The 20,757-nt window shown below is 45.4% G+C and overlaps 1 protein-coding gene across 4 annotated transcripts in view; it reads left to right on the top strand.

The window, feature by feature from the left end:
- banp (BTG3 associated nuclear protein) overlaps nucleotides 1–20,757 on the top strand; it is a 144,034-nt gene that overhangs the window by 99,887 nt on the left and 23,390 nt on the right. For all 4 annotated transcript variants that reach the window (XM_055649055.1, XM_055649053.1, XM_055649052.1 and 1 more), the window contains exon 11: nucleotides 4,404–4,448. In XM_055649055.1, coding sequence (XP_055505030.1) covers nucleotides 4,404–4,448 — 45 coding nt within the window. The remainder of the gene's footprint in view (nucleotides 1–4,403; nucleotides 4,449–20,757) is intronic.

The raw sequence follows: 20,757 nt of genomic DNA, 5'->3' as shown, positions 1-20,757 counted from the left end.
TTTGTTGCAGAAAGAGAGTAGCTAATATTTTACGGTAGACAAAAATGCTGGAGAAAAACAGCAGGCGAGGCAGCATCTATGGAGCGAAAGAATAGGTGATGTTTCGGGTCGAAACCCTTCTTCATACTGATGTGGGGGTGGAGGGGGCGGGAAGAAGAAAGGAAGAGGCGGAGACAGTGGGCTGGGGGAGAGCTGCAAAGGTGAGGGGAAAGAGGGAGAAAGCAAGGCCTACCTGAAATTGGAGAAGTCAATGTTCATACCGCTGGGGTGTAAACTACCCAAGCGAAATATGAGGTGCTGGTCCTCCAATTTGCGGTGGGACCATGGAGCAGGCCCAGGACAGAAAGGTCGGATTCGGAATGGGAGGGGGAATTGAAGTACTGAGCAACCGGGAGATTAGGTTGGTTATTGCAAACTGAGCGGAGGTGTTGGGCGAAGCGATCGCCAAGCCTACGCTTGGTCTCACCGATGTAGAGCAGCTGACACCTAGAGCAGCGGATGCAATAGATGAGGTTGGAGGAGATGCAGGTGAACCTCTGCCGCACCTGGAAAGACGGCTTGGGTCGTTGGATGGAGTCAAGGGGGGAGGTAAAGCGACAAGTGTAGCATTTCCTGCAAGGAAAAGTGCCAGGGGAGGGGGTGGTTTCGGTGGGAAGGGACGAATTGACCAGGGAATTACGGAGGAAGCGGTCTGTGGAAGAAAGCCGAAAGCGGAGGAGATGGGACGATGTGGCCAGTGGTGGGATCCCGTTGGAGGTGGCGAAAATGTCAGATGATTATCTGTTGTATGTGAAGGCTGGTAGGGTGGAAGGTGAGGACAAGGGGGACTCTGCCCTTGTTACGAGTGGGGGGATGGGGAGTGAGAGCAGAGCTATGGGATATAGAAGAGACCCTGGTGAGAGCCTCATCTATAGTCGAAGAGGGGAACCCCCGTTCCCTGAAGAATGAGGACATCTCCGATGCCCTGGTGTGGAACACCTCATCCTGGGTGCAGATGCGGCGTAGACGGAGGAATTGGGAGTAGGGGATAGAGTCCTTACAGGAAGTACAGGTGGGAAGAAGTGTATTCCAGATAGCCATGGGAGTCAGTGGGTTTGTAGTAGATGTCGGTCAATACCTGCGATGGAGATGGTGAGGTCTAGAAATGGTAGGGAGATGTCGGAAATGGTTCAGGTGAACTTGAGTGCCGGATGGAAGTTAGTGCTGAAATGGATGAAGTCAGTGAGTTCTGCATGGGTGCAGGAGGTAGCACCAATGCAGTCGTCGATGTAGCGGAGGTAGAGTTCAGGATAGGGCCACAGTATGCCTCGAACACGGATTGTTCGACGTACCCTACAACGAGGCAGGCATAGCTGGGGCCCATGCACGTGCCCATAGCTACGCCTTGGATTTGGAGGGAATGGGAGGAGTCAAACGAAAAGTTGTTGAGGGTAAGGACCAGCTCCGCTAGGCAGAGGAGAGTATCGGTAGAAGGGGATTGGTTGCTTCTGCGGTCGAGGAAGAAGTGGAGGGCTTTTAGACCCTCGTGGTGGGGGATGGAGGTGTAGAGTGACTGGACATCCATGGTGAAGATGAGGGAATGGGGGCCTGGAAAACGGAAGTCATGGAGGTCAAGAGCGTGTGAGGTGTCTTGGGCATAGGTAGGGAGGGATTTGACCGGGGGGGGGATAGGATGGAGTCGAGGTATGTGGAAATAAGTTCGGTGGGACATGAACCAGCAGAAACAATGGGTCTGCCAGGACAGTCAGGTTTGTGGATTTTGGGGAGAAGGTAAAATCGGGCCATGCGGGGCTGGGGAACGATGAGGTTGGAGGTTTGGGAGGGGGGCAGGGAACCGGAGTTGATGATGCTAGAGATAGTGGCCTGGTGCTCATCTGTGGGGTCATGGTCCAAGGATAAGTAGGAGGAGGTGGCTGAGAGTTGGCGCGTGGCTTCAGCCTTGTAGAGATCAGTGCACTAGACTTCCATGGCACCTCCCTTGTCGGCAGGTTTGATCATCCAGTCTGGGTTGTTGCAGAGTGAGTCGATGGCTGTATGTTCAGGGAGGGAGAGGTTAGAGTGAGAAAGGGGAGTGGCAAATTTGAGGCGGTTGATGTCCCACTGGCAGTTTAAAATAAAAAGGTCTAAAGCAGGTAGATGGCCATGAGGGTGAGTCCAAGAGGAGGGGGTCCGTAGGAGACAGGAGAAGGGGGTCATCACTAGGGGTGAGGAATCTTTCCCATGGAAAAACGCTTGGATGCGGAGGCGACGGAAGAAGAGCTCCACATTGTGGCGGGCGCGGAACTCATTGAGGTGGGGATGGAGAGGAACAAAGTTGAGCCTCTGCTGAGGACAGACCGTTCAGTATCAGAGAGGGGGAGGTCAGGGGGGATGGTGAACACAGGGCAAGGATGGGGGAAGGCAGGTGAGTAGACGGAGGCCGAGGCGATGTCTAGTAGGGGGGTGGTGGGTCGTCAGGAGGGGGACATGAGGACCATAGTGTGGATGGGGAGTAGCTGGAGTCACATGGTTAAAGGGGGAAGGGGAAGATCAAGTGGAACGACCACTGAGGTTCCCCGGGTTAGGGGGGGAGCACTAGGGCCCAGCACAGCACAGTTAGACCCCGTGATGTGAGAGTCTGCAGCGTGGAGACTTCAGGCCCGGTACTGAGCCTAGGACTCAGATAAGGCTGCGGCCTGCTGGAGGGCGGTGGAGTGGCGAGGGTCGGTAGAGTCACTGGTGGAAGCCTGTGGGGAATGGCCTGTGGTCAGCGGGCGAAGCGTCGGAAATCCCGGTCAGCGGATGGCCGGTGAGGCGGCGAGGTTAGGCGGTCCCGGTGCGGCACCGTTAGTTGTAGGTACCAGTGAGGGAGCGAGGTTCGGCAGTCCCGGTGAGGCGGCAAGATTCAGCGGTCCCGGCGAGGTTCGGCGGTCCCATTATGGCGGCGATAGTCGGGGGAACCGAGGATGCAGCGAGGGTCGGCGTTATCGGTGAGGGGGCGATAGGTGGTGTTCGGGCAGGCAGCGTTGAGGCCCGGGGCCTGCAGGCAGTCCAGTTGTGGAGTGTCGGTGGCAGGAGCGGTCTGGAGGCGTACGAGTTTACAGCCCTTAGTGGAGTCCATAATTTCCATAAAAGCTCATAATCTTTTGGATGTTCAGCCAAATTATTTTATTCGTGAATCTTGTCACTGGTGGCAAATTCATTTAGAAAACATCAGGATTTGCACATATGTCATATAGCTACTATTCTTTCCCCTTAATACAGAACTTGAGTTCCACAGTTGGAGGTTGCTCTCCAGTGTGATAACTGAGTAATATAGCACATTTTATTGTTTACCTAACAAATAATGGCTTGTTACTGAACTCAAAATATAACATCAATGAAGGATGCACATTTGAACGAGGCTCGGATTTTCTCTTCATATATCCTGATTAACCTGCTGTGTATTTTCAATATTTTCTTGTTTTTATTGAATTCCAGCAGTTGTGAGCCACAGCTGAGTTGTCAGTACTACATCATAGTCGATTCATCATTGTAGAGTGCTGTTGTGATTTTTGGTGAAGCTTTTTGAAAATTGAACCACTCGTCAAGATTTCAATCTAAGTGCAAGTGTAATTCATTAACATTGTGTACTGAATTGTGTTGGATTTGTTCATCTCACTTGGTCCCTGCCTCCTGCAGTGGCCCTGACACCCTAACAGCCAGCAGTCTTTTATGAGGCTCAGCAAGGTCACAGTAGGTGTGTCCTGCACAGGCTTGGCCTCTTGAATCCTTTGACAGGAGGTGAGGATGGCGATAGAGTTTTGTCCCCTGTCAAAATCTGGAGGGCTTATTTAAAATCTGTGATAAAGATCTTTGGTATATCATGTCATGGCGACCTACACCCCAGAGACAGGCCTTTTGCCCTGCCAAAAGAATATAAAATACATGAACATTTATGTAAATGATTACTGAAAAAATAAATAAAACAGCTATTTAAAATGCTATTAAAACATTTATAAATCAATAAATTATTACTGTAAAAATGCATTAACCTCTTTCATTATCCAAGCTGAGAGATGCAGATTCCACAGCATGATGCTAAGAATCACTGCAAAACCACAGCTCTCGAAGTGGAAACCGGTAACGAGGCAGAGAGAGATGCTCTAACATGCATGATTCAATGTATTTTAGGCCTACAGAATGAGAGTGGAAGAACACCAGCTATTATCTTCAGAACCACCAAGCCCTGCCAGCATGATTCAGCCCATTGATTGGGCAGTGAACATAGGCCATGTGCTTTCCCTCATTCTGAAATCAATCCCTTATCTTCTTAAGTTTACCAAATGTTTTAATGGATTATCAAAAAGATTACAAATAAGGTGATTAAAGGGGTAATCAATATCAATGTTAAAATAAGTTTGTTTTTTCATTTCTTTACGTAGGGCAATCTTCAAATACATCAGGTCCATGTTAGTCAAGATGGCCAGGTAAGTTGTTTTACATACTTGAACAAGTATTCCACAGTAAACAGTTCCCATTTTCAAAACATATTTTGCCAATTGATGTAAATTTTCTAGTAGAATTTGCAGGAAAAAACTTCACTTTTATGGAATAAAGTCAGTGTTGTTTCTTTAAAATGATTTCTTCAAATAAAGGAAAAACAATGGTACGCTGTTTATTGAGTTGATCAACACCATATTGTTCATCTCATTGATCTCTTATAGCATTGTGCTGTCTTACAATGGCTTATTATACTCAGTAAATAACTTATCAAAACATAAGTGGATAAAAATTAAGGAGGCAGTAGTTTTATTGGGTTGACTAAGCAGAATTTTCAATGCATGTAACCAGGAGCTCTCCGGGTATTAGATGTCCTGACATGTCAAAATCTGACTTTACGCAGTTTGTCTGATATTTTTTAAAGCATCTTTCAAGTGATTAATAATAATAATAAAATGTTTCATGGTAATCATTAATGGCAAGGTACAGAGTTCATTCCATTAGTTTAATTATTGGTAGCATTAGGGTTCATTAGCATTAGCTAATTGAATCAGCATTCAATGAAATGAAAGCATTATGGAAAGTGTATGTCTAGTGATATGATATGGGTAGCTATATAAAATTGACATTTATAATTTATGGAAAAATTGCTTCTGGACAGTTTTCAGGAAAAGAACCCTTAGGAAACCTAGGGACTGCCTGTATATTTGTAACCTTCTTTTGAACCCTTTGAACCTATATCTAAATATTTCTTGTACTTTACATCCTTGTTTACGGTCCTTGGTGGCAGTCATGCCTCACAAAGAGCCTGAAATAGAACACCTTTCATTCATATTTCATGTCTTAATCTTATTTAGCTTTTAGCTTCTTCTTGTTCTTGCGTTTGGGGCAGCAGAAGTCTGCAGCAGGGCGACGCCATCCGGTTCGACATCCGTAGGTGCCCGCCCTAATAAGGGCGCATGCTCCGGGTTGGGGCCAAGCTGCGGCGCTGCTGCTGTCTCTGTTTGTTGTCAGGTCAGTTGACAGGGCTCACTATGGGGAGGTCGACAACATGAGCCCCAGCTTTTAGCTACCTTGTGCAGCAACAGATGTTTTCAAGTACAAAACCATACAACATAGTTTAAGGGGCAGCCCAAGAATTTATAGAGCGAGACTCTATTCAAATGCTGAAGTAATACCAGGGTAAGATGATGCAAAACAAAGAGAATATTATGTAAAATGGGAACTGGTCAATACTACAGGAAGCCAGAGCAATATAAAACATTTGGCAAGGAAATTCAAACTAAAATGGGAGATACCAAAAAGTACTTACAAATTGCAAGTAAACTCAAGGAAAACTCATATTCTAGAAATACATATAGACCAAAGGAATAATAAATGAACAAGTGGGTAAGCCATGCGGGAAGACCTGGGTTGACACAAAATGCTGGAGTAACTCAGCGGGACAAGCGGCGTCTCTGGAGAGAAGGAATGGGTGACTTTTCGGGTCGAGACCCTTCTTCGGACTGATGTCGGGAGGGTGCGGCACAGAGATAAAATGTAGTCGGCGACAGTAAGACTGGGGGGAGAAGGCGGAGGGGATGGAGAGAGAGGGAAAACAAGGGCTACTTGAAGTTAGGGAAGTCAATGTTCATACTGTTGGAGTGTAAGCTACCCAAGCGAAATATGAGGTGCTGTTCCTCCAATTTGCGCTGGGCCTCACTCTGACAATGGAGGAGGCCCAGGACAGAAAGGTCAGATTGGGAATGGGAGGGGGAGTTAAAGTGCTGAGCAACCGGGAGATCAGATAGGTTGAGGTGGGCCGAGCGGAGGTGTTCAGCTAAACGTTTGCTGAGCCTGCGCTTGGTCTCGCCGATGGGCAGTTGACACCTGGAACAACGGATGCAGGTCGGAGGAGGTGCAAGTGAACCTCTGCCTCACCTGGAAAGACTGTTTGGGTCCTTGGATGGAGTCGAGGGGAGAGGTAACGGGACAGGTGTTGCATCTCCTGCGGTTGCAGGGGAAAGTACCTGGGGAGGGACGAGTTGACCAGGGAGTTGCGGAGGGAACGGTCTCTGCGGAAAGCAGAAAGGGGTGGAGATGGGAAGATGTGGCCAGTAGTGGGATCCTGTGGGAGGTGGCAAAAATGTTGGAGGATTATATGCTGTATGCGACGGCTGATGGGGTGGAAGATGAGGACAAGGGGGACTCTGTCCTTGTTACGAATGGGGGGAGGGGGAGCAAGAGCGGAGCTGCGGGATATCGAGGAGACCCTAGTGAGAGCCTCATCTGGGCACAGATGCGGCATAGAGGGAGGAATTGGGAGTAGGGGATCAAGTCTTTACAGGAAGCAGGGTGGGAAGAAGTGTAGACCTGGGTTTGGTTTAAAAAAAATATTAACTGATTTAGGAATTTTAAATGTACAGTAAACACTTGCTTTTACTGAAGATATACAAAATACTGGAGTAACTCAGCGAGACAGGCAGCATCAATTTACGGATCGCTATATAACGGAATTCGGGTTAATGGACTGACCTGCCGGTCTTCAGTGCCAGACTAGGCTGCCGCAGCATCCCCAGCCCTTGTCACTGCCCCGGCCATGCCCTCCACTGTTGCCACAACCACAGCTGCCACCATCGTAGTTACCAGCACCACTGCCACCATCGTAATACCAGCACCGCTGCCACCACTGTCACCACCGCATCACCAACGCCACCATCACCACGCTGCTGTCACCGCGAATTACGACCCTTTCTTAGACTACAACCACCCGCAGGCCATGGCCAATGACTGCACTGATCCTCGCCTCTCTCCCTTCTGGATTCCAGGTCCAGTAAACGGGGAAGTAAGGAGTAAATGGCAATGGTTCTAACCTTCATATTCAATCACATTTGACCACAAGTATAATGTCAGAGAATTGGAATTCTACAAGTGTGGTACAATTGGTTTGAAATTGAACAAGGGGCATACCAAACAGTTAAAGAATAGTCAACCTAAAACATTCGGTGTGAGTCGTGCGGAGGAGCAATTGGTCATGGATAAAATCATGAAGGCCATTGTAAATATAATTTACAAAGTTTTGTGCTAATCAGCTGTGATTGATTACCTTGAAGTGATGGTGATTGCAATCAGCCACACAAAATTACTTGAAAAGCTTGTCATTATTGTAAACCGGGACTGAATCTACATTTGGATTCCTTAGATGTTACTTGTAATCTATGAAGTGAGCTGTGCCTGTCTTGTCCATCGATGGGTGAGCTGCTGAACTTCTGTTCTCTCCTTCCACTGTCAGCGAAATGTAAAACACTGCAAATGCTCGATTTCAGAAATAAAAACTGAGAATTAGGTGATCACTGATTTGGTCAAACTGCATTTGTGGGGGAAAAACTGAGTTAATGTTTCAGGTGAAAGTCCCTTAGGAAAGAGGGAAAACTATTTAGTTTTAAATTACAGAAAGGGTGGAGGAATGAAACCAAGAAGACAAAATGTTTGCTAATGTTCTGCTACTTTTTAAAAAGGGAGAAAAGGATTCACAAATTAATTTGAAGTTAAACATTCTAAAAATGGTGAAACGAGCGACTACATCTCAGGATGCTGCCTGATCCGTTGTTACTCCAGCACTTTGGTCTAAAAATGATGTTGGGGTAGGACAAATGCCAATGATTGCACAAAATTCTGAAGGACAATGTAAACCAAAATTTACAATTACACAGAGTGACCCATCCTCAGTAGCGGGAGAGACTGGGCCACCACCAACCCTGGAGAGCTGAAATGTTCCACCGCTTCCCTTAAGTCAAATAAAACTTCCGGAAGCAACAACTAACTGTCTAAGTTGTACTTGGCCTGATGGAATTGGATGGGTCCCGATTTACTGGATGTGTACATTGCTCAGCCTCGACTGGCATTGTGTAAGAACCAAGGGGAAGGCCATCATCTCCCTCACACAAGCAGAATGGTGAGAAGGAGGCTATCAGAAATAGGAAGTAGGCAACTCATCGCATTGCTGAGTGCAGTTTAAAGGAGATGTGCGGGCAGGTTTTTGTTACAATGAGGATGGTGACTTGAGGCTGTTATAATAGCAGCATTTAAACCACTTTGGATAGGAAAATGGATATGCAGGCAATGTAGTGATATGGATTATGTGGAGGCAGATAAAAGCTGCTTTGGCACTGACATTGAGGGCCAAAGGGACTGTTCTTTTGCTGTACTGTTTGGTATGGTCTATGGTTATTCTTTGGAGCACAGGAAGCTGAGGGCTGAACTTATAGAGGTATATAAAATCATGAGGGGAATAGATAGAGTAAATGCACAGTCTTCCCAGGGTAGAGGAATGACTAGCCAGAGGACATGGGTTTAAGATGAGAGCGGCAAGATTTAATAGGAACCTGAGGAGCAACGTTTACACTCCGAGGGCAATGGGTGTATGGAACGAACTGCCAGAGCAGGTACTATGACAGTATTTGAAAGACATATGGACAGATATGTGGAGAGGAAAAGATTAGAAAGATATGGAACTAACTTAGATGATGATTCTTGGTCGGCATGGACGTTGGGCCAAAGGGCCTGTTTCCATGCTGTTTGACTCGATGCCTCTACTGGTCTCCAATGAAAGGAGGAGAAACATGCCCAACATAGGCCTCAGTTTGATGACTAACATTGTGTATGGTTACATCAAGTTGTACAAAGAGCCAGAGTATTCAAACACAAAATGTTATTATGTGCTGAGGTTCTACTTACCCCAAGACTACAATATTTCATTTATTTAATCCTTACCACACCACCTTCCCTTCATTGCAAAGTTCCTGTGGAAAAAACGCTTTCAACCGTAAGTTCAACTGACTGGTCTGCAAGGAAAGTTCTAAAGGCTGGTGGCTTATTTGCTAAGTTTGCAGATAACACAAAAATGGCTAGCATCGTAGATAGCAAAGATGTTATGAAAAATTGCAGCAGGATCTTGATCAGTTGGGCGGGTGGGCTGAGGAATAGGTAAAGGAAATTAATACAGATAAATGTGAAGTGTTGCATTTTGGGAAGTCAAACCATGGCAGGACCTTCACAGTGAAAGACAGGACCTTGGTCAGTGTTGTAGAGTTCAGGTCAGTTTAGTAGCAGAGGGATGTCGGGGTGCAGGTGCCTGGTTCTTTGAAAGTGGCGTCATAGATAGATGGGGTGAATAAGAAGGCTTTTAGCACATTGGCCTTCAACAGCCAGAGTAATGAGTCTAGAAGTTGGGATGTTACAGTTGTACAAGACATTGGTGAGGCTAAATTTGGAGTATTATGGTCAGTTTTGGTCACTGTAGAGACGCATGGATAATTTACAAGGATGTTGCCAGGACTCGAGGGCCTGAGCTATAGGGCGAGGTGGGGCAAGCAAGGACTTTATTCCTTGGAGTGCAGGAGGATAAGTGGAGGGATCTTATAGAGGTGCATAAGATTATGGGGGGAATAGATAGGGTAAATGCACAGATTTACTCAAAGTTTGGAGAATCAAGAACCAGAGAACATAGGTTTAAGGTGAGCGGGTAAAGATGTAATAGGAGCCTGAGGGGCAGCTTTTTCACATAAAGGATGGTGGGTATATGGAGCAAGCTGCCAGAGGAGGTAGCTGAGTCATTTAAAAGACATTGGAGAGGTAGACGGATAGGAAAGGTTTAGAAGGATATGGGCCAAACGCAGGCAGATGGGACTAGTGTGGATAGGGCATCTTGGTCGGCATGGAGAAGTTGAGCCAAAGGGCCTATTTCCACGCCGTAAAATTGCTCCACTGGTGAATATCCCGTGGAACTTTAATGAATATTAAGAAGTTAAGCAAAGAAAAATGCAAGTTCGGTGCACTTCAAAATACAAGAATATTCTACTTCTGCAGTTATTAAATTGAATTCTGTTTTTCAAAAGCATCAGACAAAAGAACACAAAGGAAGATAAATTTAAACATGTGATACTACAAAATTCTCTGGGCCAAAAGGTTCTGGGCATTCAAGTACAATAAACATAAAATGTTAGCCTGCAGGAATAACAAGTAAATCAGAGGATGAATGGAATATTGTGCTTTATTGGAAGGAGTATGAAATAGGAGGGCTTTGGTACAACTTTACAAGGTGCTGCTGAAAACATACCAAGAGCAGTTTATACCATTTTAATCTTCATGTTTTAAAAGGGAAGTTCTTTACAGATACTTAAACTACAGAAGAGACTGCAGATGCTTGAATCTTGACAAGGTTTTGGGTCAGGATCTGTTTGAACCATGATCATGACCCAGAATGCCGCCTGTCCATTCCCTTCACAGATGCTGCCTGGCCCACTGAATTCCTCCAGCACTTTGTCTTTTTGCTTTAGACCACAAGAATATGAGAAAGAGAGAGTGGTGTTGAAGCCAAAGCTGGATCAGACGTAATCTAATAGATGCTCATGGGGCCAAATAATCGACTACTGTTCCTGCTTCTCATCAACATATGTTCTTCCTGCAGCGGAGAAAAATACCATTATTTTAACCATTAAAACAAATACTTCCTGGCTCGAAGGGCCGAATGGCCTACTCCTGTGAAAAAGCTACTTTTATAACCACTAAACAGGTTCGCTTCTTAAAACAGACACCACACAAACTGTTTGGTACACCAGTTCAAAACTTTACTTATTATCGGCCGATGAAAGGGAGGAAGAACTCTAAGTCAAGTGAGCAATTACAGACACTTCACCGTGTCCTCCCCCACTTCTCTGAACAACAGAATTATATTGCATTATATAGTGTTTCTTTGTCACCTTAGCACATTCCACAGACATTAGTCACGGTCAGAGGTACAGGAAAAGGTTTCTACAGAATGCATCACATCAAAGGCATTTTGTCACATGGTACAAGATATATTAAAATCATTGGCCATTTGGTTTACGACATTTTATCTTTCTACTTCTCTGCTTCATCTCTTGTCACCTCCTCCCTCATAAACATAGGAAACCTGGTTTATGACATCTTGCTTCAAAGAGATGACTGTAGCTCCTTCTCTGCTTATCACTTGGGAGACAATGTTATAGTATTTATTATCTCACATACCGCAACCTGAGGCAAGCCTAATTTGAGACTAAATATATGCTGTAAGCTAGCCCAGAAGCCAATTTAATATCTTTTTATATTTTTAACTAAAATTCCACTTCATCACCTGCACCTAATTTTTATATTATATACAATACAATACCATTTCTTTGTCATTTGAACCTCACATGAGGTTTTGGTTTCTGCAGCCATACAAGAAAAGAACCAAGACACACACCAACACAATTTACACAAACATCCATCACCGCGAATCTCCTCCTCACTGTGATGGAAGGCAAAGTCTTGTCTCTCCCTGCTCTCCATTCCTCCCCCGGTCAAAGTCAAAGTCCCTGGCGGATGCTAGCAAGTCCCACGGCCATTTAAAGCCGTGCCGGGCAATGTAAGGCCCTGCCCCGGGTCTTGATGTTGGAGCCTCGGCGGGCGCTAGCAAGTCCGCGGCCATTTAAAGCCGCGCCGGGCGATGTAAGGCCCCGCTCCAGGTCACTCTCGACCCCGCAATTCGAGCGGGAGAAGTCGCTGTTGCCGGTACCCCGCAAAGCAGTCTCCCACTGGGGACCCGCGAGCTCCCGGTGTCACCATCCACTGGAGTCGAGTCGCAGCCCGTGGCCACCGCAGCTCTCCACGCTCCGAACTCCTCACGCTCCGAAGCTGGCCAGCTCTACGATGGTAGGTCCGCAGCTCCGCAGGCTCCGTGACTTGAACACCCGGGTCGTTCCGGTTGGAGGTCGCTCCACGGTGCTAGGCCCCAACGACAACGGAGACCCGACAGGGAAAAGGTCGGGTCCCCGTGCACGGAAGAGATTTAAAAGTTTCCCCCGCCCCCCACACATACACATTTAAAAGCCCACTACAAACTATACCCTCAACGGGACAAAAAAAACCCCAGACAGACTGCAGAGGCCGCTGTGACGTCGGTCGCGCCGCCCACCATATCAGTATGTAAGCCTAATCTTTCTTAATTTTCTTGAGATTTTCAGCAGTACGTTTGGTAAGTCACAACTAGGTTAAACATATTTGGTGGGGGCGCTGCAAGCCGGCAGCCCTGCCAGCAGCGTGTTTGTTTTTCTACTTTTTTTTAGTATGTCTTAATGTATGTTTTTAATGTTTCTCGGTGTGTTGTGTGGGGGGTGGTGTGGGGGGGTAAAGAGGAAACTGTTTCAGTCGCCTCCTCCACGGAGAGGAGACTTTTTCCATGTCGCCTAACATCGAGGATCGGTGCGGCCTTTCCCGGAGACGCGCTTGGGGCTTAGGCTGCAGGCGCAGCGCGGACTCTCGCGGAGTGGGGAGCCCTCGCCAGGGGTCGCCGGAGGGGAGCGCTCCGTTCGCTGGCCCGCGGCAGCCTGAAGCCGCGATCTGTAGAGCTCCAGATGACGCAGAGTCCGCAGCCTGGGATCCCTTGTTGGGGACCCCGGAGGAGAAGAAGCTCCGAAGGCCGGCCTGCGGCTTACTTCCACCGCGGGCACGGCGGGGACTTACCATCCGGAGCGGGGTCCCTCGCCGGGAATCCCTGGCGAGGAGCACCGACCGCCGGCCCTGCAGTCTGCGGTGCTTCTTGCTGCAGAGCGGCGGGGACTTTAAATCTTCAACCGCCGGCCTGCAGCCTACACCAACTTGAAGCCGCGGTCTCCGGTGGGGAGGCACCGATTCAGGACTTACCTGGACTTACGTTATCTGTACATCTGGATGCCCGCAGCGGCGACTACGGAGGGTTGAGATCCCAACCATGGGGGAAAATGGAGGAGGACTGGCCAAATTTTGTGCCTTCCACCACAGTGATGAATGCTGTGGTGGATGTTTGTGTTAAATTTTTTTATTGTGTATTGTGTGTTCTTTTTTATTGTACCGCTGCTGGCAAATTCATTGCAAGAGCCCAATAAAACTTGATTGATTGATTGATTGATTCTGCAAGGAATATAAAACAAGTTAACATGGGTGAAGGATTATTATATGGTGCAATAGCAAAGCACTGACTCACATAGGTTCCTTTATATGTCACAGTCATAAAGCACAGAAACAGGCACTTCCACCCAATTGCTCTATAAAATTATGAGTGGCATAGACAGTTAGAACTCTTTCCCTGGAATGTAAATATCAAATACAAGAGGGAAGATAAGTGAGAGGGGAAAAGTTTAATAGAGATATGCGGGGCAAGTTTTTTTTTACACTGAGTGGTGGGAGCCTGGAAAATAATGCAAGGGCTTGTGGTGGAGGCAGATTTAATAGTGGAATTTAAGAGGCTTGTGTAAAAAGGCAAACGGATATGCAGGAAATGGGGAGATATGGAAAATGTGCAAGCAGATAAGTGTTTGTCTCGGCATCATGTTCGGCAGGGACATTGAGGGCCAAAAGACATATTCCCATGCTGTTCTGATCTATATTCTCCAACATTCTTTGAAACATTACAATTGTTCAGCCATTATAATCAATTGTTGAGAGGTAGGAAGGGGGAAGGAGACATGGAACTAATGCAGTGAATTATTGACTGTCAAAGCAATTATTTGATTCCAGAGGTGAGACAGCCATCACTGCACTAGTTAAACGAATCATATTCCAAGAGCATTTGATAAAATGGATACCGAAAGGATGTTTTCCCTGTCTGAGGAAAGCATAGTTTAAAATTAAAGGTGTCAACTATTTTGAGTCTGAAGAAGGGTCTCGACCCGAAATGTCGCCCATTCCTTCTCTCCAAAGATGCTGCCTGTCCCGCTGAGTTACTCCAGCATTTTGTGTCTATCTTTGAGTCATGCACTGGAAACATGCCCTTCGGCCCAACTTACCCACACCCTCTATACTAGTCCCATCTGCCTGAGTTTGGCCCATGTTCCTCTAAACCCGTCCTATCCATGTGCCTGTCTAATTGCTTCTTAAACATTGCGATAGTCCCTGTCCCAACTACCTTCTCCGGCAGCTCATTCCATACACCCACCACCCTTTGTGGGAAAACGTTACTCCTCAGATTCCTATAGAATCTTTCACCTTCATCTTAAACCTATGCCCTCTGGTTCTTGGGCAAGAGACGCTGTGTCTACCCAATCTATTCCTCTCATGATTTTATCCACCTCTATAAAATTACCCCTCACCCTCCAGCGCTCCAGGGAATTGAGTCCCATTCTGCTCAACATCTCTCTATATCTCAGACCCTCGATGCCTGGCAACTTCCTTGTAAATCTTCTCTGCACCCTTTCCAACTTGTTAACATCTTTCCTATAACAAGGTGCCCAGAACTGAACACAATACTCTAAATGCAGCCTCATCAACGCCTTGTATAACTACAACGTAACCTCCCAGCTTCTATATTCAATACTCTGATTGATGAAGGCCATAGTGCCAAAAGCTTTTTGACCACCCTATCTACCTGTGAGGCCACCCCAATGAACGATGTACCTGCACTCCTAGATTCCTCTGCTCTACAAAACCTCCCAGAGCCCTTCCATTCACTGTGTAGGTTCTGTCCATGTTACACTTTCCAAAATGCAACACCTCACATTTCTCCGAAGATAGACACAAAAAGCTGGAGTAATTCAGCGGGACAGGCAGCATCTCTGGAGAGAAGGAATAGGTGATGTTTCGGTTCGAGCCACTTCTTCACACTAGTTAGGGATAAGGGAAACGAGAGATATAGATAAATGATGTAGAGAGATAATTAACAATGGATGAAAGATACACAAAAAGTAACGATGATAAAGGAAACAGGCCATTGTAAGCTGTTTGTTGGGTGAAAACGAGAACCAAGCGAAATATGAGATGCTGTTCCTCCAATTTGCGTTTAACAGCATCTCATATTTTGCTTGGGCAGCTTACAGCCCAGTGGTATGAATATTGATTTATTTCACTTCAGGTAGCCCCAGCATTCCCTCTCTCTCTATCCCTCCCCCACCCAAGTTGCACTAGCTTCTTGTTTTCTCTGTATTAAATTCCATCAACCATTCCTCAGCCGACCTGGCAAACCTATATTTTCGCTCCTTGCATTCAATCTCCCAAATTGTGAAACCTTGCACTTGCTTGGGTTAAACTCCACCTGCCATTTCTTTGCCCATTTCTGCAGCTGATCTATATCCTGTTGTATCTTCTGACAGCCTTGCTCACTGTCTGCAACTCCTCCAATATTGGTGTCTTCAGCACTCACCAACCTACCTACATATACTTCACTATGGCCCTCTCCTTTGTACCCAAAATAACCATCAAATAGATAGAAACATTCTCATTAGTCTTCTTTTACAAAATAATGAACACACTATTAGCAAATACATTAAAACGTTTCGGGCCGAAACCCTTCTTCAGACTGATCGGGGGCGGGGGTGGGTGGGGGACAAGAAAGGGAAAAGGAGGAGTAGCCAGAAGGCTGGGGGATGGGAGGAGACAGCAGGGGGGCTAAGGAAGGGGGAGGAGACAGCAAGGGCTAACAAAATTGGGAGAATTCGATGTTCATGCCCCTGGGGTGCAGACTCCCCAAACGGAATATGAGGTGCTGTTCCTCCAATTTCCGGTGCTGCTCGCTGTGGCCATGGAGGAGACCCAGGACAGAGAGGTCGGAGGTGGAGTGGGAGGGGGAGTTGAAGTGCTGAGCCACCGGGAGGTCAGCTTGGTTATTGCGGACCGAGCGGAGGTGTTCGGCGAAACGATCGCCCAACCTCCGCTTGGTCTCACCGATATAGATCTGCTGACATCTAGAGCAGCGGAGCAACCCTACATCCATTGAATGTACTGATACAAACAGTGCATAGCAAGGAGCCATTTAACACGTGCTTTGCAATCTGTTCGCTGTATTTTTAAAAAAAGAAAAATACCCCTCCATTGATCTATTCAAAAAAGTGTGAAATGAGGCTGACCACAGAGAATTGTTTCATGGATTATGATATTAACTAAGCACATGTATAATGGCGAGTTTCCACCCAATATGGAATAAATTAGTGTTTAAGAAGGAACTGCAGATGCTGGAAAATCGAAGGTACACAAAAACGCTGGAGAAACTCAGCGGGTGCAGCAGCATCTATGGAGCGAAGGAAATAGGCAACGTTTCGGGTCGAAACGTTGCCTATTTCCTTCGCTCCATAGATGCTGCTGCACCCACTGAGTTTCTCCAGCATTTTTGTGTACCTTGGAATAAATTAGTACCTGACTTGATTTTGGGGCATCAATAGATACGTGGAAAAGAAACAAGTAACAATAATTGAGTTTATGTACATTCCACAAAGTGCTCCCTCATATCTGGTTGAATGGCAGCTGTCTCTGCGGAATATACCTGTCTTTTTCTAGAATATTGCTTGCTTTTTGTTTTCTTCAATTGTACTAGCAGAGCGATTGGTGTAATCAGCATTCATGATGCCCCGATCATGGACTCAGTGCATTCTTGATATTGTAAGCAACTGGACCGAGAAAGTCCCTACATTTTGTTATTAATCTGCTGCTATCGTTCCTCAACCATCTCTGTAGCAAATTGTGCCTCATCACAATGCAAAGCTGAGAAGCACAAAATAAGCCTTCAATCTTCTGGTGTAGAAAGGAACTGCAGATTCTGGTTTAAATTGAAGATAGATACAAAAAGCTGGAGTAACTTAGCAGGTCAGGCAGCATCTTTGGAGAAAAGGAATAGATGACGTATAGGGTCGAGACCCATTTTCAGACTGAGAGTCAGGGGCTTAATTCATTTGTTCTATATCTCTCCATATCACCATCGATATCTATCGTTTCCCTTCCCCTGAGTCTGAAGAAGGACCTCGATCCAAAACGTCATCTATTCCTTTTCTCCAGAGATGCTGCCTGACCCGCTGAGTTACTCCAGCTTTTTGTGTCTATCTTCAATCCTCTGGGATGTGCTTGACATATTTTGAGGCCAACCCAAACATCAATTATTTCCAGTACACTGCTGAAGCCCTACACTATACTACTACCACTAAAAATGACACTTAAAATTGTCTCATCAGGACACTATTAGAATGTCTTCATTTATATGAAGAGTGGGTAGATCAAGATCTCCCAAGCTTACACTGGAATAGTAATGTTCGTAGATTAAAAAAAAGATAAATAAGCATGTTTTTGCAGCTGATAAGTTGAGATAGAGATAGATTTGGGTAATATGGAGATCTTCCTGGTACCTCGGGTAAGACTTCTGTTTTTCACAGACTGCTGTTAAAGTTCGGAACACGCTCCATATTATGAAATATAATAGTATGACTTCTCCTAAATCAGTTATTTCCAGTCGCAATATAATCAGAACCAGAAAACTTTATTATGAAATAAAGCTGTTTAATATCACAAACATTCCGGCATCAATAATTATGGTGTGTTTTATCGGCTGCAACATGTTCTACATTTCAGAAACTGGGATGAACTTCCACATGAACATTTTGAAACCGATCTTATGTTCATCAAATATAGAACATGGCTTTAATTAAATAAATATAGACAAAATAGGGACGACAGATGGCACAATGGGCTAAGTGTTCGGCTGGCGACCGGAAGGTAGCCGGTTCGAATCCCGCTTGGAGTGCATGCTGTCGTGTCCTTGGGGCAAGACACTTCACCCACCTTTGCCTGTGTGTAATGTAATGTAATTATGTGAAGCACTTTGGGGTCAATGCAAGTTGACTGAAAATGTGCTATATAAATAAGATTATTATTATTATAAAATAATTAATTGCATGCCATGGGCAAAAAACAAGAGAATCTTGGTGAATGGAGCTCTGGAAATCTCGACAGATGCAACAAAGATTTACAAGGATGTTATCAGGTCGGGAGGGTTTGAGTTATCAGGAGAGGCTGAACAAACGGGATAATTTCACCCTGGAGTTTAGAAGTCTGAAGGGTGAACTTGTGGAGGTATATCGAATCATGAGGTCCACATGGTGGTGCAGAGGTACAGGAGCATTAGCTGCAAAACCAGCAGGATGCTCCTCAGCTTCTTCCCACAGGCTATAAGACTGTTAAATGGACTTTGCCCCCTGCCAAGTATCGCGCACAAACCCCCACACTGCAGCAGAGCCACTGTTGTGCCGCTGCCGGTCGGAACGGCTGTTGAATGTTTAGTAGAGTGTTAAATTTGTTCATGATACATGTATTTTTTTTTATTTCTATTTATTTTTCATGCACACTGAATGGACACTGGTTGAACAACGTTTTTTTGTTTCCTCTGGGTATGCGAATACTCAGGAAATGACAATAAAGATATACAATACAATACAATACACATTGTTTTCTCCAGAGTAGGGAGTGTACAGCTAGAGGACATATGTTTAAGGTGAGAATAGAAAAGCTGAAGGTGGTGCACACATGGAATAGGCTGCCAGGATAAGTGGTAGAGGAGACTACAATTATGACATTTAAAGGATACTTAAACAGGTACATGGATCGTAAAGGTTTTTTAGGGTTATGAGCCGGTCATAAGAAAGTGGGATCAACTTGGTGAGGCAACTAGGTCAGCATAGCAAGTTGTGCCAAAGGACCTGTTTATGACCCGTGGCAGAACAGTATGGTAGGGCATGATATAGAAAATGTTGTAATGAGAATAGCATTAAGTAGTGAGGGCTGGATTGGCTGTAGTCTGGTGAACATTGAAGATATCCTTGGATTTACCTCCACAGGCTAACCAATGTTGCCTCCCATGTTAGAATAACATTTTCTCATCATTTTTGCAGTTATGCAGAAACCTAAACTGCCAGTGAAGCATTGTGATAGAGGCAGAGGGGGAGGATGAGGCCTGAGTGGGGACAGGAAACAAGGGGCTGTGATACGAGTGAGGGGAAGAGATCCATAAAACAGATGGTTCTTTTTCTAGCTAATCCACATCTGAGATCTGAAATCTGTTTTATGGCTTATATGGAATAACATGTTCTTAGTATTGTCAAGGCGGAGAGTTCAATTGTTGCCCTGTCTGTAACTCCTTCCCTATACTTTTTATCTCTTTTCTTTTACTGAGTGCTTTGTTCACAGTTTGAAATAATATCTAGATTATTCAGATGACTCCTCAATTTTAACTGTCCTTTCCAGAAAACAAAATCCATTGCTTTTTCTCAGCTCTGTTCCAAAGTATTTGCTTGAAAAAAAACCCATATGGGCTGAATCAAAACTATGCATCTATGAACATTCTTGACAGTCGGATTTGTGCTAAAACGTGGACTACAAATTTTCATTGAACATTTGTAAATGAGTCTATTTGTTTTTGATCACCTGAGCAATGTGAACCTGGATTTAAATTGGAGCAGAATTGTGGAAGCCACTGTCATGACCCCAGTGCAATCTTCAGGGAGGGAGATTGCAACCTTCATGTGGTCCGCCCTGTTTCGACGAATGCAATCAACCTGGTGTGCACAATCAAATAAGATCAAATACAACAAGTTGTCCTACAACTTTAGGCTGTGCATGTCATACGCAAGAAGAAGAAGAAGTGCAATCTTCAATGTTACTTCTAGCTGAAGTGAGGGCGATATGGAAACAGATTGGAGGACTGAAATCTCGGGCACCAATAGTACCCATAGAGGTGTAGTTCACGTTTTAGGATATGGTCTATGGTTCTGTAGTCCCGGAGCAAAGCTTCACGGTATTTTAAAATGTGCTTACCTGACACTTCGTGGGTCTGGGAACTTTGTTGTTAGCTTGACCTGATGTCCTGGGCTGAGGATTGTCAGTCTTATAAAATCAGGAGGTGCTGGAAATAGACACAAAATGCTGGAGTAACTCAGCATTGGGGGTGATATTTCAGGTCGAGACCTTTCTTCAGATTGAAGACCCGAACAGTCACCCATTCCTTCTATCCAGAGATGCTCTGGATCTGGACAGAGTCAAGCTGTCTGTCCCGCTGAGTTACTCCAGCATTCTGTGTCTATCTTCAGTGTAAATTGTAAAACAATTTGTGCAGTTCCTTCCTTCACAAGTGCTGGAAATATTTAGCAGGTTAGGCAGTGACTCGTGACCACCCATCCAACACGTAGTGTTCTATGCGTAGGCAATTTAAGTTCTCATCGAGGTACTCCTTAAATACTGTCAGCGACTCTTCTTCACCACTTTCTGCAGCAGTGCATTCCATATCCTTACCACCCTGTAGTTCAAAAAGGTCATCCTCAGTCACCTTCTAAATCTCTTGTATCTCTCCCTAAATCTGTGCTCTCTACTTTTATTTACTCCTGATAAAGGGAAAATGGTCTTGCAGTGTTCCCTATCACTAGAGCCAGGATTTTGCCATGAATGCCATGTGCCTTTTCATGCCTTTTTTGATGATTTCAGGAAGATAATGCCTTTTTCACGATTGAGTGCCTAAATCAGACTTTTTTT

The sequence above is a fragment of the Leucoraja erinacea genome, chromosome 17 (assembly GCF_028641065.1).
Source record: "Leucoraja erinacea ecotype New England chromosome 17, Leri_hhj_1, whole genome shotgun sequence".
In the NCBI taxonomy this organism is placed as follows: Eukaryota; Metazoa; Chordata; class Chondrichthyes; order Rajiformes; family Rajidae; genus Leucoraja; species Leucoraja erinaceus.
Note: the sequence above shows the minus strand (reverse complement) of the source record. Positions and strands in the feature narration are given on the sequence as shown.